The sequence below is a fragment of the Lepisosteus oculatus genome, chromosome 9 (assembly GCF_040954835.1).
Source record: "Lepisosteus oculatus isolate fLepOcu1 chromosome 9, fLepOcu1.hap2, whole genome shotgun sequence".
Classification (NCBI taxonomy): domain Eukaryota; kingdom Metazoa; phylum Chordata; class Actinopteri; order Semionotiformes; family Lepisosteidae; genus Lepisosteus; species Lepisosteus oculatus.
This window is the reverse complement of record NC_090704.1, coordinates 47,346,323-47,360,290: the sequence shown is the minus strand read 5'-3', so window position 1 is coordinate 47,360,290 and position 13,968 is coordinate 47,346,323. Positions and strand designations below refer to the sequence as shown.

The following is a 13,968-nucleotide window of genomic DNA, read 5'->3' as shown; positions in this document are numbered from 1 at the left end:
CTAAAGATACCAGCGACGGCGCTGTGTGCAATCGGCTCTCGAAGGTAGTGTAAACGTATTCTGAAATAAAATAAAAGTGTCCGAATAATATGGCCATTAAAATAGACAGGTTGGAGACAAACCTAGCGTGGAATTTGGGAATGATTAAAATACGAAAAATAAAGTCTACCTGTAAGATTTTTAGTAATTATTTTTTTTAATTAAACGTTTTATTAATAACTACAGGAAAACATGTTATGATAAAGCGCTAGTCTGTAGTTCTGTCTTGCTTAAAACCAGCGGGGCAACATTTGCTTTGCTAAATTTGTATTGAGCTGTGGTATCACTGACATTAAACACCAGAAATAAAGTCAGCCAGGCGTTTTTTTTTTAATGTATTCAGTAACTAAAAATATCTCCAGGACTCCACTTCCTGCGAAAATGAGACTTTTCGGAGAAATGGAGCACAAATTACCGAAGAGCGCCAAGATAGGCTAGAAATGTAACGTGAACATTATGAAGAGCTCTGGACTCTGAAACTCGAGTCAAAAGGAAAAGCGGTTGATTTAGGACAAGTCTCGCCGCGGAGAGCGCAGGCGTGGCTCGGATTCAGCATCTCAGTGTCAGCTGGCCGGAGAGGCAGTGACGTGGAGTCGAACTCGAGTGAAAAGTTCCTGCGGCTCCGCTCCGCTCTCCACTGGCGCACGGCGAAGCTGCAGGGTCCTGCCCGGGCGAAGAGGGCTTCAGCGCAGATAGACAACCGCCTCCCGCCCTGTCACGATGTAAGGGAGAGGAAGCTTCTGTCCTCCGAGTTGTTCTGTCGGGATTTTGAGGAAAAGAGTCGGACCGAGAGAGCCGGAGCCGTGTGCGGGGACCAGCATGCGGGCTGCGGTGGCGAGGCTGCTGGCCGTGGCGCTGCTGTGCGGGACAGTCTGCGCGCAGTACTCCAGCGACCAGTGCAGCTGGAGGGGAAGGTGAGGGCTGCTTTCACATGTGCCTCGGGTTCACGGATGCCTTTTCATGCTCACTAGTGCAGCGTAGCTCGGGCACGGGACTCTTAAAGCATTCGTAGTTTCGCACTGCGGAGGATGCTACGTGTTTACATCACTGAGGGATTCAGTGCAGCTGAACAGAGTTTAGTGTGAAGTATAGTGTACGTGTGTGTATTTATAACTCCTGTACGGTATATGCACATATTTAAGATACGATTTGTATAGTACATCAGGTCATAGTGACTGTAGATGTTTTTGATCGTTCTTGAATGTTTTATAAAGGTATTCTTCAAACTGCAGAAATGACTAAATATTTTGTGCTGGGACCCATGTATGTGAATTTTGAGAGAGAGTTCTGTAGGCCATTTCTTTAGACATTCACTTTGAACTCTGCGCGGTACGTGAAGGCGATGTAGTGTCTGCTGGTTCGTGCGATCCTGCGGCTGTGCCGAGGGAGGGCCCCGGGAGCAGGTCGCTCTGCAGTGCGAGGTGCGAATCTTCTGGCCAGACGCGGGCTGCAGAGCTACCTGCTCACTCGACACACACCTGTGCCAGCGAACACACACCTGTGCGCCGCTCCCGTGCGCTCTGACTGCCAAACCAAACGTGTAAACCAAAGCAGGAATAATAAAACTGTCATATTTTCCTTTGCATGTGTATCTTACACATATGGTTGCTCTATTACACTTTTTTCAGGTATGTTTTAAAGGTGGTATCGGAGAGCACATTACTGTTCACGAGAACCCCACACAGTGACGTTTCGTGTATCAATGTTTCGGTTTAAAAGCCCGGATTTGTAATGCTGGTAATGAAGCAACACTCGAAATACGCCTTCGCGTCTACATGTGATTGTCTACTGTATTTAGATCCAATAATGTGACGATGAAATGTAACTCTGTTCTGAAGCAAACACTTGCAATTGAAGTCCCCAAACCTTACGGATGTGTATAGGGCACAGTGAGCCTTCGTTGTTCACGGCTGGTGTTTGTAGTCCGTTGCGGTCGCACATTTACCTGTTACCGCCGCTGTCCTGGACAGAAATACTGCTGCTTGAGAGTCGCTTCAGTGCTGCCAGCGGCTGTTCGAAAACTTACTCGGTTCCAGTCGCCGTTTTGAATACTGTATGCACGCATTAAAGTAGAAACCTCCAATTTAAATTACATTCAAATCCAGTTTCCCAGAAATTTGGACTGCAGTTTGGAATATAAAAAGGAGAGATTTCGCGGAATAAGGGAGGGGCTACCGCAGGAGCCGTAGCCAGGAAATGAAGTTTGCAGCCCGCTGCCCGAGCTGAGCTAGCGTAGGAACTGCGTCCTGTTGAGCTTGAGAAGAGTAAATCACACCGCGTTCAAATTAATTGTTTTTTTTTGTTTAACCTGTGCCGCGTGTTACAGACTGACGAGTCCGTTTGAAAAGTGCTTTAGACCTCCCGTTAGGCGATTCTCTGTGAGACTCACATAGTTTATTTTTATTTAAAACATTGACGAATAACTTTGTGCATTTTATTCAGTACATTTTTGCACGTAGCCACGTGGACTATATTGTTAAATATTGATTTTATTTTGCACAACCGGACGATAAAGTGTTGAGAATCAATGAGCCGTAAACACTTGGCGCCGCAGACGCTGAAATCTGGGACTACGGAACGGGGAATGAATAGATCGTATTCACACATGCAAAAACCAGAAAATCTAGATATATTTTTGTTTAATAAATTGTTTACAGTTGCATGCTAATGAACCGCCCTTAAGGGTCTCGCCGAGCTTCTGAAGCAGAAATAACAGTACGGCGCTTTGAAACGGGACCAGTAATCTGGTGCCGATTAGTCTCCGCGGAGGTTTCGTAACGGCGCAGAGAATTGATTTAAAGACTTAATTAAAAGCGAGGCCGTGAGGGGTGAGGGAAAAACCAGGGTTCTGGTGGCAAGAGTGGACCCAAAGGGAGAGAGACTAGTTCCCCTCTTTCAGTCCCTGGATTTGTTAAAGGAGCGTAGAGTTTCGCCATCGAGTGAGCTACCAGCTGTTGAAAATAAAACTATCCTGTATCCATTTGTCTGCTGTGTTATTCCAAGGAAAAGGGCCAGGGAATGTTTAAATTGGGTGGGGTGTTGAAGCGCAGTGGTGATATCACTGATATCCTCTGTTGTTCTACAGCACGTCTGTAACTGGCTTTTCGTCGTTCTTCTGCCAGTAATTCGCTTTACCTTGGCTGCTGCTTCTCGATACCAGGAACCGTCTCCCGTTCAGAGACCATAAGAGGGTGGGTCAGTCCAGGGAAGACAGACACAGGGTCCCAGTGCCTTCATACTGGAAGTTACTGTTTCAGCTGCTGTGCTCCATATCTGTGCTTCTCGTATTATTTGGAACATCTGTTTCAAACTCCAAGATGAAGCAATGTGCCAATTACATTTGGTTAAAGCAGTGGAAAACTGCAGGTTTTCAGTTCTTGAAATGCTGTGACTCACTGAGGCCCATGAGCCTGTGATGAGTGTTGAAGCCAGGTGAGGGGAGGCTTGTGGTTAGGATCGAGCCACTGAGACCGGGAAGCCCTGACCAGTTGCCAGCAGGGTGACTGTGATTGAACCCTAGAAACAAGCTGTAATCCCAAAGATTGTTTTCGTAGTGGTTTCTCTATAGCATTCCTCCATTTTGGATTTTAATTCGGGATTAAAACTCACGTGTTCTGTGAAATATTTATAGATTTAGTCATCCAGTTATTCAGTTACATGCAGTTATTCATTTCCAACATGTTTACTGCATTCCCCATCTTCATAGATAGATGCTTTTGTTCCAGACCTGTTGCCTCCCATGACATTTAATCAGAAAGCTACCTCGAACTGCAACACCTCCCACATTACTGGGAAAAAGATGCAAAGTCTGTCTTCAGATTTCTCATTTAGTTCTGTTCCATAAGGTTGTGTGCACAAGCTTTCTTCCAGATAAATAGTAAGTATAGGTGCATTTTTCAAAGGCATGATTGCAGTTTGAGCAGGATGACTCATTCGTCATCATTACAGTGCTGACTGCCTAACTGTTTCTGAACCACAGGAGGAGTAGAGTCCCCTGTCTTCTCTGTGGTTGGATTGGGCTTCTCTGCTCATAGCTGTGCTGTTGTAAGCTGGCTACCAAACTTAAGAGCTCAGTGCTATTCCTAAAGTAGAGCTAGACACAGAGATGACTAGGAAACCAGCTGTGGAGGCAAAAGGAACAAACAGAAAAGAAGGGCTTATAGTTTGCTGTTAGGTCACAGGTATCACTCTTGTTATTCCGGACATCTGAGAAGCCCAAGCAGTCTGGATCTCTCTGTTCTTACAGCAGACCTCCTGAGATGAAACAGGATCATTGGGAATGGTATCAAGATTAATGTGACTCTTACAGCAGCCTGACGTTTGCGCATTTTAAACAGCATTTGTAAGTGAGTTTACTGTAGTGCTTCAGAAGTGTTGCAACCATCCTGCAGCGGTGAATCCCGAGTTGTCTCATATAGCAACCTCCCTATGGACTGCAGTGCACAAACTCTCTGCACTAAATATTGACTTGTTTGCACGTTCTTTGAAAACCTGACATTATTTACAAGGAGCTCTAGCATGTTTAAACATACTCCCAGCAGTTGGATAAACCTTTTGACAGCCCGGAACAACACAAGTGATGTTTTTGTTCAAATCACTTCAGTCTTCAGTTGGGGCTCATGACTTGATTTAAAAAAATGTTTGATTTTTTTTCCCCACAAGGCGGCTCTTTACATAGTCTTTAATACTGGAGGTAACCCTCCTTCCAGTTTAATGTTTTAAGTTTAATGAAACCACTTTAGTTTTTTTTTTACTTGAAATATCAGTGAGTGAATAGAAGGAATGTGATTAATGATTCTTTTTTCAGGGCATGTTCTGATCTCTTTGGAATGACTCATTAGGAAATTAAATTAATGTTTTTGATGGGGTGTGGCATGATTAGGCATTGGGCACTTGATACACAGAGTTGGCAGAAAGAAGATGGATGACTGCACTTATCTGCCAGTGTAACTAGCTAGGTTAACAGAATTGCACTCATTACCTGCTGCTCTGATGCAGAATTGACTTGGTAACAACCTTCTGCATTGTGTGTTGTTTCTGAGAGAAAGTCCAGCAGCTCTTCAGGTGCAAGTGGTGCTAGCCGGCTGCTACCCGTGTCTCTCCTCTCTCTCTCTCAGCGGGCTGACGCACGAGACGCACGCGAGGGACGTTGAGCAGGTGTACCTTCGCTGCGCGCAGGGCACGCTGGAGTGGCTGTACCCCACGGGGGCGCTCATCGTCAACCTGCGCCCCAACACCCTCACCCCTGCTGCGCAGCACCTCACTGTCTGCATCAAGCCCATGAAGGACTCCAGGGGCGCCAACATCTACCTGGAGAAGCTGGGGGAGCTGAAGCTGTTGGTGAGGGAGCAGGAGCCCAGCCGGGTCTACTGCTTCGGCATAGAGGAGGGGTCCCTCTTCATCGAGGCCACGCCCCAGTCGGATATTAGCCGCAAAATCACCGCCTTCCAGTACGAGCTCCTGAGCCAGAGGAGCAGTGCAGACCTGCGCTCAATGGCTGGTAAGTGTTGCTTAAGCTCTACCAGTCCTGCTTTGCTGTTCTCTGAAAGACTAGTGCTTGTTAATGGTTGTACAGAGCTCAGCCTTATTCATACAACGGTGTGGACATTAGGGGTACTATGTATTTTTAGAGCCCCTGTCACAAACAGTGTCGGTGCCTTAGTCTTGTGCGTCGTGCTCTTGTCAGCGCAGGCATTGGAAGGGTACTACTCCACGTGACCCAGGCTGTCTGCTTTCATCCAGCAGCACTCTGGAGGTTTCCTGTGTGCTCTGATGCTCCAGGTCAGCTCTTGGGTGAAAGCTCCTGGCCGGACGCAGTGTTCAGAAAAGTGATTAATCAAGACTGTGAAAGATGGAACAGGATTAAAGAGCATGTCATTAAGTTAAGACAGCTTTTGCCTTTTTGTTCCAAGTAGATAAAGTGTTGTAGCTACTTGCGAGCAACATTTATACAAAGTGTGATTCTTTGCTGCTCATGAGTAAATCAAAATGACAGGTTTGCAGTGTCCTGTGTCAATTATGGAGAGTCCTCACTGCTACTGTCCTAAGAAATCAGAATCCCACATTTTAAGGAGCAATAGGGAGAGTGCCTGGCCAGTTCATGCAGGTTAAGGCTCTGAGTAATTCTGTTTATGCAACTTATGTAGTCTTACTGTCACCCATTGTTTCTGCCCTTGCACTGAAAAGCTCGAGGATGTCATTGGATTTTTTTTTTTAGTAAATGATCATGAATGAAAATGGGAGATATTTACAACAGGTACAAATTGGCTCTGTCTCCCTGGAACATCTCTCATGCTTATAGCTGACAGCAACTCAGAGGAATTAGTTCCAAACCAATCTGAGCCTGTCTGTCTGGGCTTTTAAAATTAGACAGGATCTATACTTTACAGTATGTTACTCCTGGTTTAAAGAATGTGGTCTGTACAAATCAAGTTTTGCCACAGAGATTATAAATAACTGCCACAAAAATGTTGCACCACATATTGAATAAAATAAATATATTTTTCCTTCACCAGGAATTGATAGGGTTTCATTGAACTACAATTCTGCTGAGCCTGACTCTCTCTTTCTCTCTGAAATTTCATAGAGATCTGTTATTAGCCTGACTAGAAAAATAAGTGTTTTTTTTTCAGACTTGCCCCACAAACTATAATAGAAATCTTTGTCAAAAGGAGAGAACTGAGCTGGGCTAAGCCTCGGAGACCCCTCCAATCTAAATATTGCGCACAGTGTCATTCACATTATCTGTAAACCCAGAAAGCAGCTACATGTTAAGGAGTGAGCTGGTCAGCCATACTAGAACTGTCAGATGAGGCCCAGCTCTGACCGAGGGACAGGCTGCTGCTGCAGTGAGTGAGTGCTTACGGACCGCGGAGTCTGTCCGCACCGGCTCACTCCCACAGGTCCTGTTCAGGCTAAGAGTGTGTGGGCTGCTGGGCCAGCAGTCGCCCACTGCCAGAGAGACGTTTGTGTGTACTGCTGTGTAGCTGCAATCAGAACATTTGTTTGCATTTTACGGTTTGATGTGGTTATAATCTTACAAAGAAAAATCCTATGAATGTAATAATCCGAATGAAAAAAGTCTGTCCTTGTTTTGTAGGCTGTGGTTTTATTCCCGTCATGTGCAATACTTTGGACAAGCTGACAGGATCATTTTGCTCCTGGCACAGTTCTCTACCACGCTAGTGAAATTTTAATTCTTAGCACTATATCACTGTACAATATGCTTGGGGCAGATGTTAGGAAATTTCCTTCATCTCCTGATGGCAGCCAGCTCCTCTTAGAAGTGGTCTGGTGCTGCACAGAGCTGAGGGATGCGACAGAGCAGCGCTATTAATGTGGAAACGCTGAGCCACTGCATTCCTGTGGGAATGTTTCATGTTTGTCCTGCTGGTGATATATGTGGAAAAGAGAAACGGAGCTCTTTAAATAGAGATCCAGAATTATGACACCAGTGCAACATCAAAGAGTTTAGTTTCTGCTTAGAGCTAGCTCAGTGTTATTCAGACCTTAAAAAAGAATAATTGAGAATGATGGTGGCTGTCCCAGATGCTGAGCAGCTTTGCCCGTGACCTCTTGTGTCGTCCGTGCTGCCCTGTCTGCCCTGAGCCCGTGGCCTCCTCGCCCAGTGCTCTGAAAGCATGCGCCGTCCTGCTGCTGTTTCAGGGTTGTGCAAGAATGTTTCTACATGGCATGTGTCGGCGCTGCCCGTTTCAGTCGGTCCTCGGGAATTTCTGGAAGGAAAGCGAGCTGCTCCTGCGGAGGGGCCGAGAGCGTCATTGCAGGACGGTGCAGAGGCAGAAACGCGGAGGTGTTGCAGGTGTGGTTCAGCACAGCCATGCAGTGCCTTGTCTGTCTGTAGACTTGCTCTCCCTCGTGTCCTTGATCTGCAGGGCTATCGTGCTGCCCCCCCCTCCAGCCAGGGCAGTGTCAGGATTACAGCTGCAGCGGCGCAGGCTGGGGCCGCGAGCCTCCCAGGGGCTAATCCCACACGTGCTGATGTAGCCCTTTCCCCCTGCAGGCTGTCCACTCCAATCAGCTGCACCCGTTTCCCAGCCCCGCCACACAGCTGGGAACAGAGGCCGGCAGACTCCAGAGAGCAAGCTTTACTGAGGCTTTGACTTATCCTTTGAGTTTCGGTCCTCATTATTACTGTGTCACCTCCTCCCATTCCTGACAATAGGTTTATCTTGTAGAGCTGGTGACCTTGGTCTAGGGTTACAGTGATGCTGCAGGCAGTGCAATGTTTATGCCCTTTGTAGGTGTACAGCCCAAACCTGTGTAATAATGGGATGGGGGGGTAAGAGAAGCAGTGAAAAGCAGCCTTGTGTGAACAAAGCAGCTGTTAATTAGATTGTGCAGGTCAGCTATGTCTGCACAATGTGAAGGAGAAGCAGCACTGCAGTGGCAGTGCACTGATCCAGTGGAGGTGGGAGTCTGTACAGCAGGGCTAATCAGGTGTTGGAGCTCTCAGGCCATTGCAGTGCAGGCCTGTGGCACAGCAAGCTCTACATTCTCAATTGTGACCCATTGAAGCAAAGTTCTAGTTCTACCAAAAACCTGTAGTGGAGGCCTGGTATTGTACTGTGGACTAGTAGTCACTCAAGGAGTTTGGAACTGGGTGTCAGTATTTATCTGTTACAGTAGTTCAGGTGGGGAGCTGCGTCAGCATGCGCAGGCTGCAAAGGAACAAGTAATAGGTTTATTCCCTGCTGAAAAGAGAAGAAAGAAAACAGTGTTTTGGCTGTGGAACCTTCTACACAGATATGAAAGAAAACAGGTATATTTTTGGAATTTCCTGTAGTTCTGTCATTTTGAGTGTGTACAGTGATTTTACTCCTGGAGGACTTTCACTTTCACAGTACAGCCAGCTGACTGAGTTCAGTACAGCACATTTCAGGATTTCTGAGTCCTTGTGAAGAGCTGCTGACCACTTATAAAGACGTTTTGTTCCTAACTGGCTGCTAGCACTTTTTTTTTATAGCTACAGAGCGTGAAGGGTGATTCCTGGACTGTTAGGCCGGGGCCTGGCTGAGGAAAAAATTATTAATTAGAGCGTGGCAGCTTCCTGTCTCTGTGTGGGGCCAAGCATGTGGCTCTGACTCCTTCTCTTCGTCTTTCAAAAGAAAAAAAAACCTTTATCACTTGTCCGGAGAAGCTTGCCGCTGTGCCTTCATGCTTACTGCCTGCTGTACGGATGGAAGGGGAATAAGCCAGGCTGCTCTCTGGCTCTGTTTGGAACTTGGGGTTCCCCCTTGGCCTCCCCGGGCCTCATCCTGGGGGATCATTGAGCGGCAGCTTTGCTGGTTGGAAGAATATCAACAACCGGAGTCTTCACCACGAGAAACACAGTGTGGTGGTTGGCATCGCTGCCTCGCAGCTCCAGAGTAACGGGTTTGATTGCGGAGTCTGCATGTTCTCGAGGGTTCTTATTGGGTGCTTCAGTTTCTTGCCCCTCCCAGAGGCATGCTGGCAGCGTCCGACTGGCGATGGACCGGTGTCCAGAGGAAGAGCAGTCATGTGCTCTCGTCCTGCCTTGAACCCTGCTCTTCCCAAACGGGTTCTAGTGTGGCAACATGAAACATGCTGTCCTCTGGAAACTCACTTTGAGGAAAGGAGCAATTTCGGCCATTGTGCCTGTGAAGGACTCGATGGCCGAATCTTTTTTTCAACAATCTCCTCCATCTTTTTCAGCTCCCTGCCAGCCGTGCAGTGACTCTGAAGTGCTCCTGGCCGTTTGCACAAGTGATTTTGGTAAGTGTCCCGTGTTCTCGAACAGTGAAGGCATGTCTTAATGCACTATACTCATCCGCAGTGCCTGAGATGTTCCCTGTGGAAATACAGCCAGGTATTTTACCATGCTGTCAGAGTTGTAGTTTTCTGGGAAGATATTTTTGGGTCAGACTGGGTGAATTTGAGTATACATGTGTGTTTTCAAATTAAAAACTGGTTTCATTTTTGTTTTTGCTCGGTAGAATTTATGCTTGGCAGGACACACAATAATTACTGGAACGCGCTGGACATCTCTTTCCAAATAGCCTCATAAATGCTGGTATACCTACAAAGGTCAAATGAAAGAGCACTTTTGTCTGAGCTCCAGAGGAGCACTTTAACCCTTTGGCATTTGGCCTGCCTCAGACCCCTGGCCTCAGATAACGAGTTTCCCCCCTCCTCAGCAGGCCCACGCCTCTGCGCTGGGAGGGGAGGGGAGCTGCTGGTGAGCAGGAAATGTGCCATAGCAGCAGTAAACAGTCCCAGCAGCCAGGCCAATTAAATTTGGGGGAGGGGGGGCTCCACCTGGAGAGATTCTAATTAGTTTTTTCTTTTTTCATCTCAAGAAGAAGGGGCTCAGCAGCCTCTTCCATAGGCAAGGCAGGGGAAAGGCACAGGGTTTCCCCTCCCTGTCTGCTTAAGACATCTAACCATGGGCCTCAGCCAGTTCTGAATGAGGGCTCCTAAATAAAGACATTGTTCAGAGTCGTTACCAGTCCACAGCCGTTAGTTCATCTGGCACAAAAAGGAACGTTCTGCAGCAAAGGAGTTCACCAGTCTCTCCAAGCCAGTGCTGCTATTTCCCTTTTTTCCCCCCAAGGTTGATATCCGAAGTGGCTTGAGAAATGTGTGGTCTGTGCTCCTGTTTCTGTCTCTCAATAAACGGAGAGCCGCACAGCAGGGAGGTGTGCAGTGGCAGCCTCTTGAGAGCCACGTAAAAATGTGAATCCTCCTGCAGGTAGGAGTTGTAATCATCGGGCGACCCAGGACAGTGCTCTCTCACAAATGAGCTGCAGAGACTAACATGGGTCAGGGACCGGCTGGCTGAGCAGTGCTGTAGAGATCGAGGCTTCTGCTTTCCTCTGTCAGCCCGCTGCTAGAGCCGCTCTTCTCCGAGTAATACAGATCTGAGTTTACTGACATTCCTTATCCAGGTTCCCGCCACAGCCTTATTGAATCAGCTCAGAAAATCAAACCCCCTGCTTGTTTGCAAGAACCCATTCTGACCCCTGTACTCTGTGACTGTGTTACTGTTTCTGCTCTCTGTTCACTGGTGAGAAACATCATAAATGAATCCCTGAGCTCTGGAATTAGGCACTGAGCAGTTAAAATTGCTGCTCTCACACCAGTTCTAAGAATATTAAATTACTGATTTTTTTGGTAACGATCAACCTATTTCAAGCTGAGTATTTTTGTCTTAGGTTTCTTCAACGTGTTGTTGTCCAACAAGATTAAACATTTTGTTGTCCTTTATTTCTTACCCTTATTGTCTAGAAAATGAAAATGGTGTCAAAATAAACACCTAAATATTGTTGATGAGTAGCTTCTTCAAGCTCAATGGTTCCCATATTATATTCACTATAATCGCAACCTTTTGTATTTTGAAGATGAGTAAAAGAATATTGAACCCTGACTCCCAGGACTGGTCATGAAATATCACAGCACAGAGCCCCAAAAGACTTGGGTCTTTCAGAGTTTGCTTTCTCAGTTTGATCAACAGTGTGGAAAATAATGACAAGGAGCAAAGATCTCCAGGATTGGAGTTTACTGTCTGTAATTGAGGTTGAGTGATTGAATCATGGCAATATTTTTTTTCTACAAACTTGTATTGGCAATGCGAGCTAACGACCCGAACCACGAGCTGAGAGAAATGTGTGGCTGACTCGTCTCTCTTGCGCTCTCTCCCAGCGGCGCGGGGCACGATCCGCGGAGTGGAGCACGAGAAGGACCAGGACGCGTCTCTGATCGCGGTGTCGCTGAGCCGGCTGTACCAGCAGAAGAGCCGCGTGTTTGCGTCCGCGGGCGGCCGGGCGCGCCGCTGGGCGGGGCACGTGCGGACGCTTCTGGAATGCGGGGTGAAGCCCGGTGAGGGCGAGTTCCTCTTTACCGGTTCCATACGTTTCGGCGAGGCGTGGCTGGGCTGTGCACCGCGCTACAAGGACTTCCTGCGGTTGTACAGTGAGGCCAGACAGCTGGGGACGAACCCCTGCCAGGTCGACACGGACTGAGCCAAGCTGCTGCGCCCTAACCCCCAGAGCACTGTGGGCCCAGCTGAGCGACTGGGCCGGGGCTGGCGAACACAGCCGGCTATCCTGACTGACGGAGGTACGAGCTCTTGAATGTTGCCAAGCAACGTCGCTGGACTTAAACTGTTTCTTACAGCCATTTTCAAAGCCGGGATTTTCTGAGAAAAAGATCTCTGAAATGTAAGGCTGCCATTTCTTCAACGCAAAAAAACCCTAATGTTGGACTGTAATGTCTTAAAATTAAGCTGACGTAGCAGAAGCTGGTATATATCGTGTACATTGCTGTAAATGTGAAAGAACATTGTAAGAGAAGTTCCAAATGCTTTGTAAAAAGCTTAATGTACAGTTTGAAGTTGTTTCTTATGACAGAAATGTATTAAGCTAAACCTGCTTTTGTTTTTATGGTGTTTTTAAGAAATGTGCAATTTCAGCCTGTAATTTTTCTTCAGGCTGCTAAATTGTAAAGGCCTTCTCTTTCAGAGAATAAAGGCATCCTGAAGTGAACTATCCCCTCTGTTGCTGTCTGCCCAAATGTTTTGGAAGCCTCCATGACTTCTGTGGCTTCACTGTTAGTTATTGATGTTAAAAATAGTGACTGTACTTGAATGTATGAGTGACAGAACTTCTGCATGGTCTTAGCACAGCCATTGAGAGAGCAGTGTTTATAGTGCTGTGCTCTCGATTTTCCTAATTCAGAAATCTCCTCGCATGCACCCATTCAGGCTTTCTGACCATAAGCTTATCATTGAAGTGACCTTCCTGTTAAACACTCAGCTGGTCTGGAACTGGGAGCACAGGAACAGGGAGAATAACATATGAACACGATTGTCCTCAGGATGAAGACCAGCCCGATATGGATTACTTCTGTCTTGCTGTAGAAGTAGATGTACTGTGTACGTTTTAACAACACTATTACAACAACAGTGTGGATGCAAGGTACCGATCACCACAAAGAACAAGAAGAAAGGGGGACACAAGTTTGCAAAAATGCAAGAAGGAGCCGATTGCAGGCGACTTCCTTTCCCCGAGGTCTTGCTTCCTGGAGTCGGAGGGGAGAATGTCTGTTGTTTGTGCTGTTTCCTTAACCTGCAAACTGTGACCTCCTGCGGACAGGCTGCACGACGAGGCCAAGCCGTTGCCTCACCTCTCCTTTAAACACCCTGCTGAGGTCTGAGGGGCAGGTCTGTGAGGATTCACTCCAGCTCGAGCTGAAAATAAGCCGAAACTCTAATAGGAGACGTGCTGCCAGGCATCACCAGGCAGAGGGTCAATCTTGTGTGCGACTGTGGCATCTATGAAAACTTGAAAATGTTTTGAAAAAGAAAATCAAATTAATTTTAAACATTCCGGTAATTCTCCTGCCTTGGGCTGCGGCACACAGATGTGTTTTTCATGCTGAAGAAAGGCCTCTTTGTTCACACCGAGCAACTCTGGCAGGCACTGAAGGCGAGGGATTCATGCCGCAGAAAGTGGGCCACGAGCGGAGACCGCGCTGCAGCACGAGGCCGGGCTGCTCCTTGGGCAAGGCAAGGCGGCAGTGGTGCTTCCCTGGCCAGTGGAAATGTGTGAACTCCCGGTGGTGCAGCGGACAGAGCTCCTAGTAACAGAGAAGACATACTTCCTGGTAGTATTGCCCACAAAAGTTAACTGCTTTCTTGCTTTTTTCTTGATCTGGAGTGCTGTGGTCAGGCTCTCCTCTGCCAGACTTCTTGGGCAGTGCCTGCTCTTTCCGTATGCCTCTGAGCACCCTGCTCCTGGCAGCGCGACCCGCCTGCAGTTACCGGAGCGCCCGAGTGCCCGCTGCCTGCCTCTCCTCTAGCACAGCTGACGGCACAACGCCCAGCTCTGTCCATCGTCCTGCATGCTCACCGTGCTGTGGAAAGTTGGCCCTAACGAGTTATAATTAGTCCTT

At 47.4% G+C, this 13,968-nt stretch overlaps 1 protein-coding gene across 1 annotated transcript; it reads left to right on the top strand.

The window, feature by feature from the left end:
- Nucleotides 1-533: 533 nt before the first annotated feature.
- LOC102693834 (meteorin-like protein) lies at nucleotides 534-12,560 on the top strand. The gene is made up of 4 exons (XM_006635515.3): nucleotides 534-953; nucleotides 5,157-5,539; nucleotides 9,733-9,792; nucleotides 11,719-12,560. The coding sequence occupies exons 1-4, from the start codon at nucleotides 859-861 to the stop codon at nucleotides 12,036-12,038; spliced, it is 858 nt and encodes a 285-aa protein (XP_006635578.1). The 5' UTR covers nucleotides 534-858; the 3' UTR covers nucleotides 12,039-12,560.
- Nucleotides 12,561-13,968: the final 1,408 nt, after the last annotated feature.

Excerpts from the sequence above, each read along its gene's own strand:
- LOC102693834 (XM_006635515.3), top strand. The coding sequence starts at position 859 with ATGCGGGCTGCGGTGGCGAGGCTGCTGGCCGTGGCGCTGCTGTGCGGG. Across the intron at positions 954-5,156 it reads CAGTGCAGCTGGAGGGGAAG|CGGGCTGACGCACGAGACGC; the intron begins GTGAGGGCTGCT and ends TCTCTCTCTCAG. Across the intron at positions 9,793-11,718 it reads CGTTTGCACAAGTGATTTTG|CGGCGCGGGGCACGATCCGC; the intron begins GTAAGTGTCCCG and ends GCTCTCTCCCAG.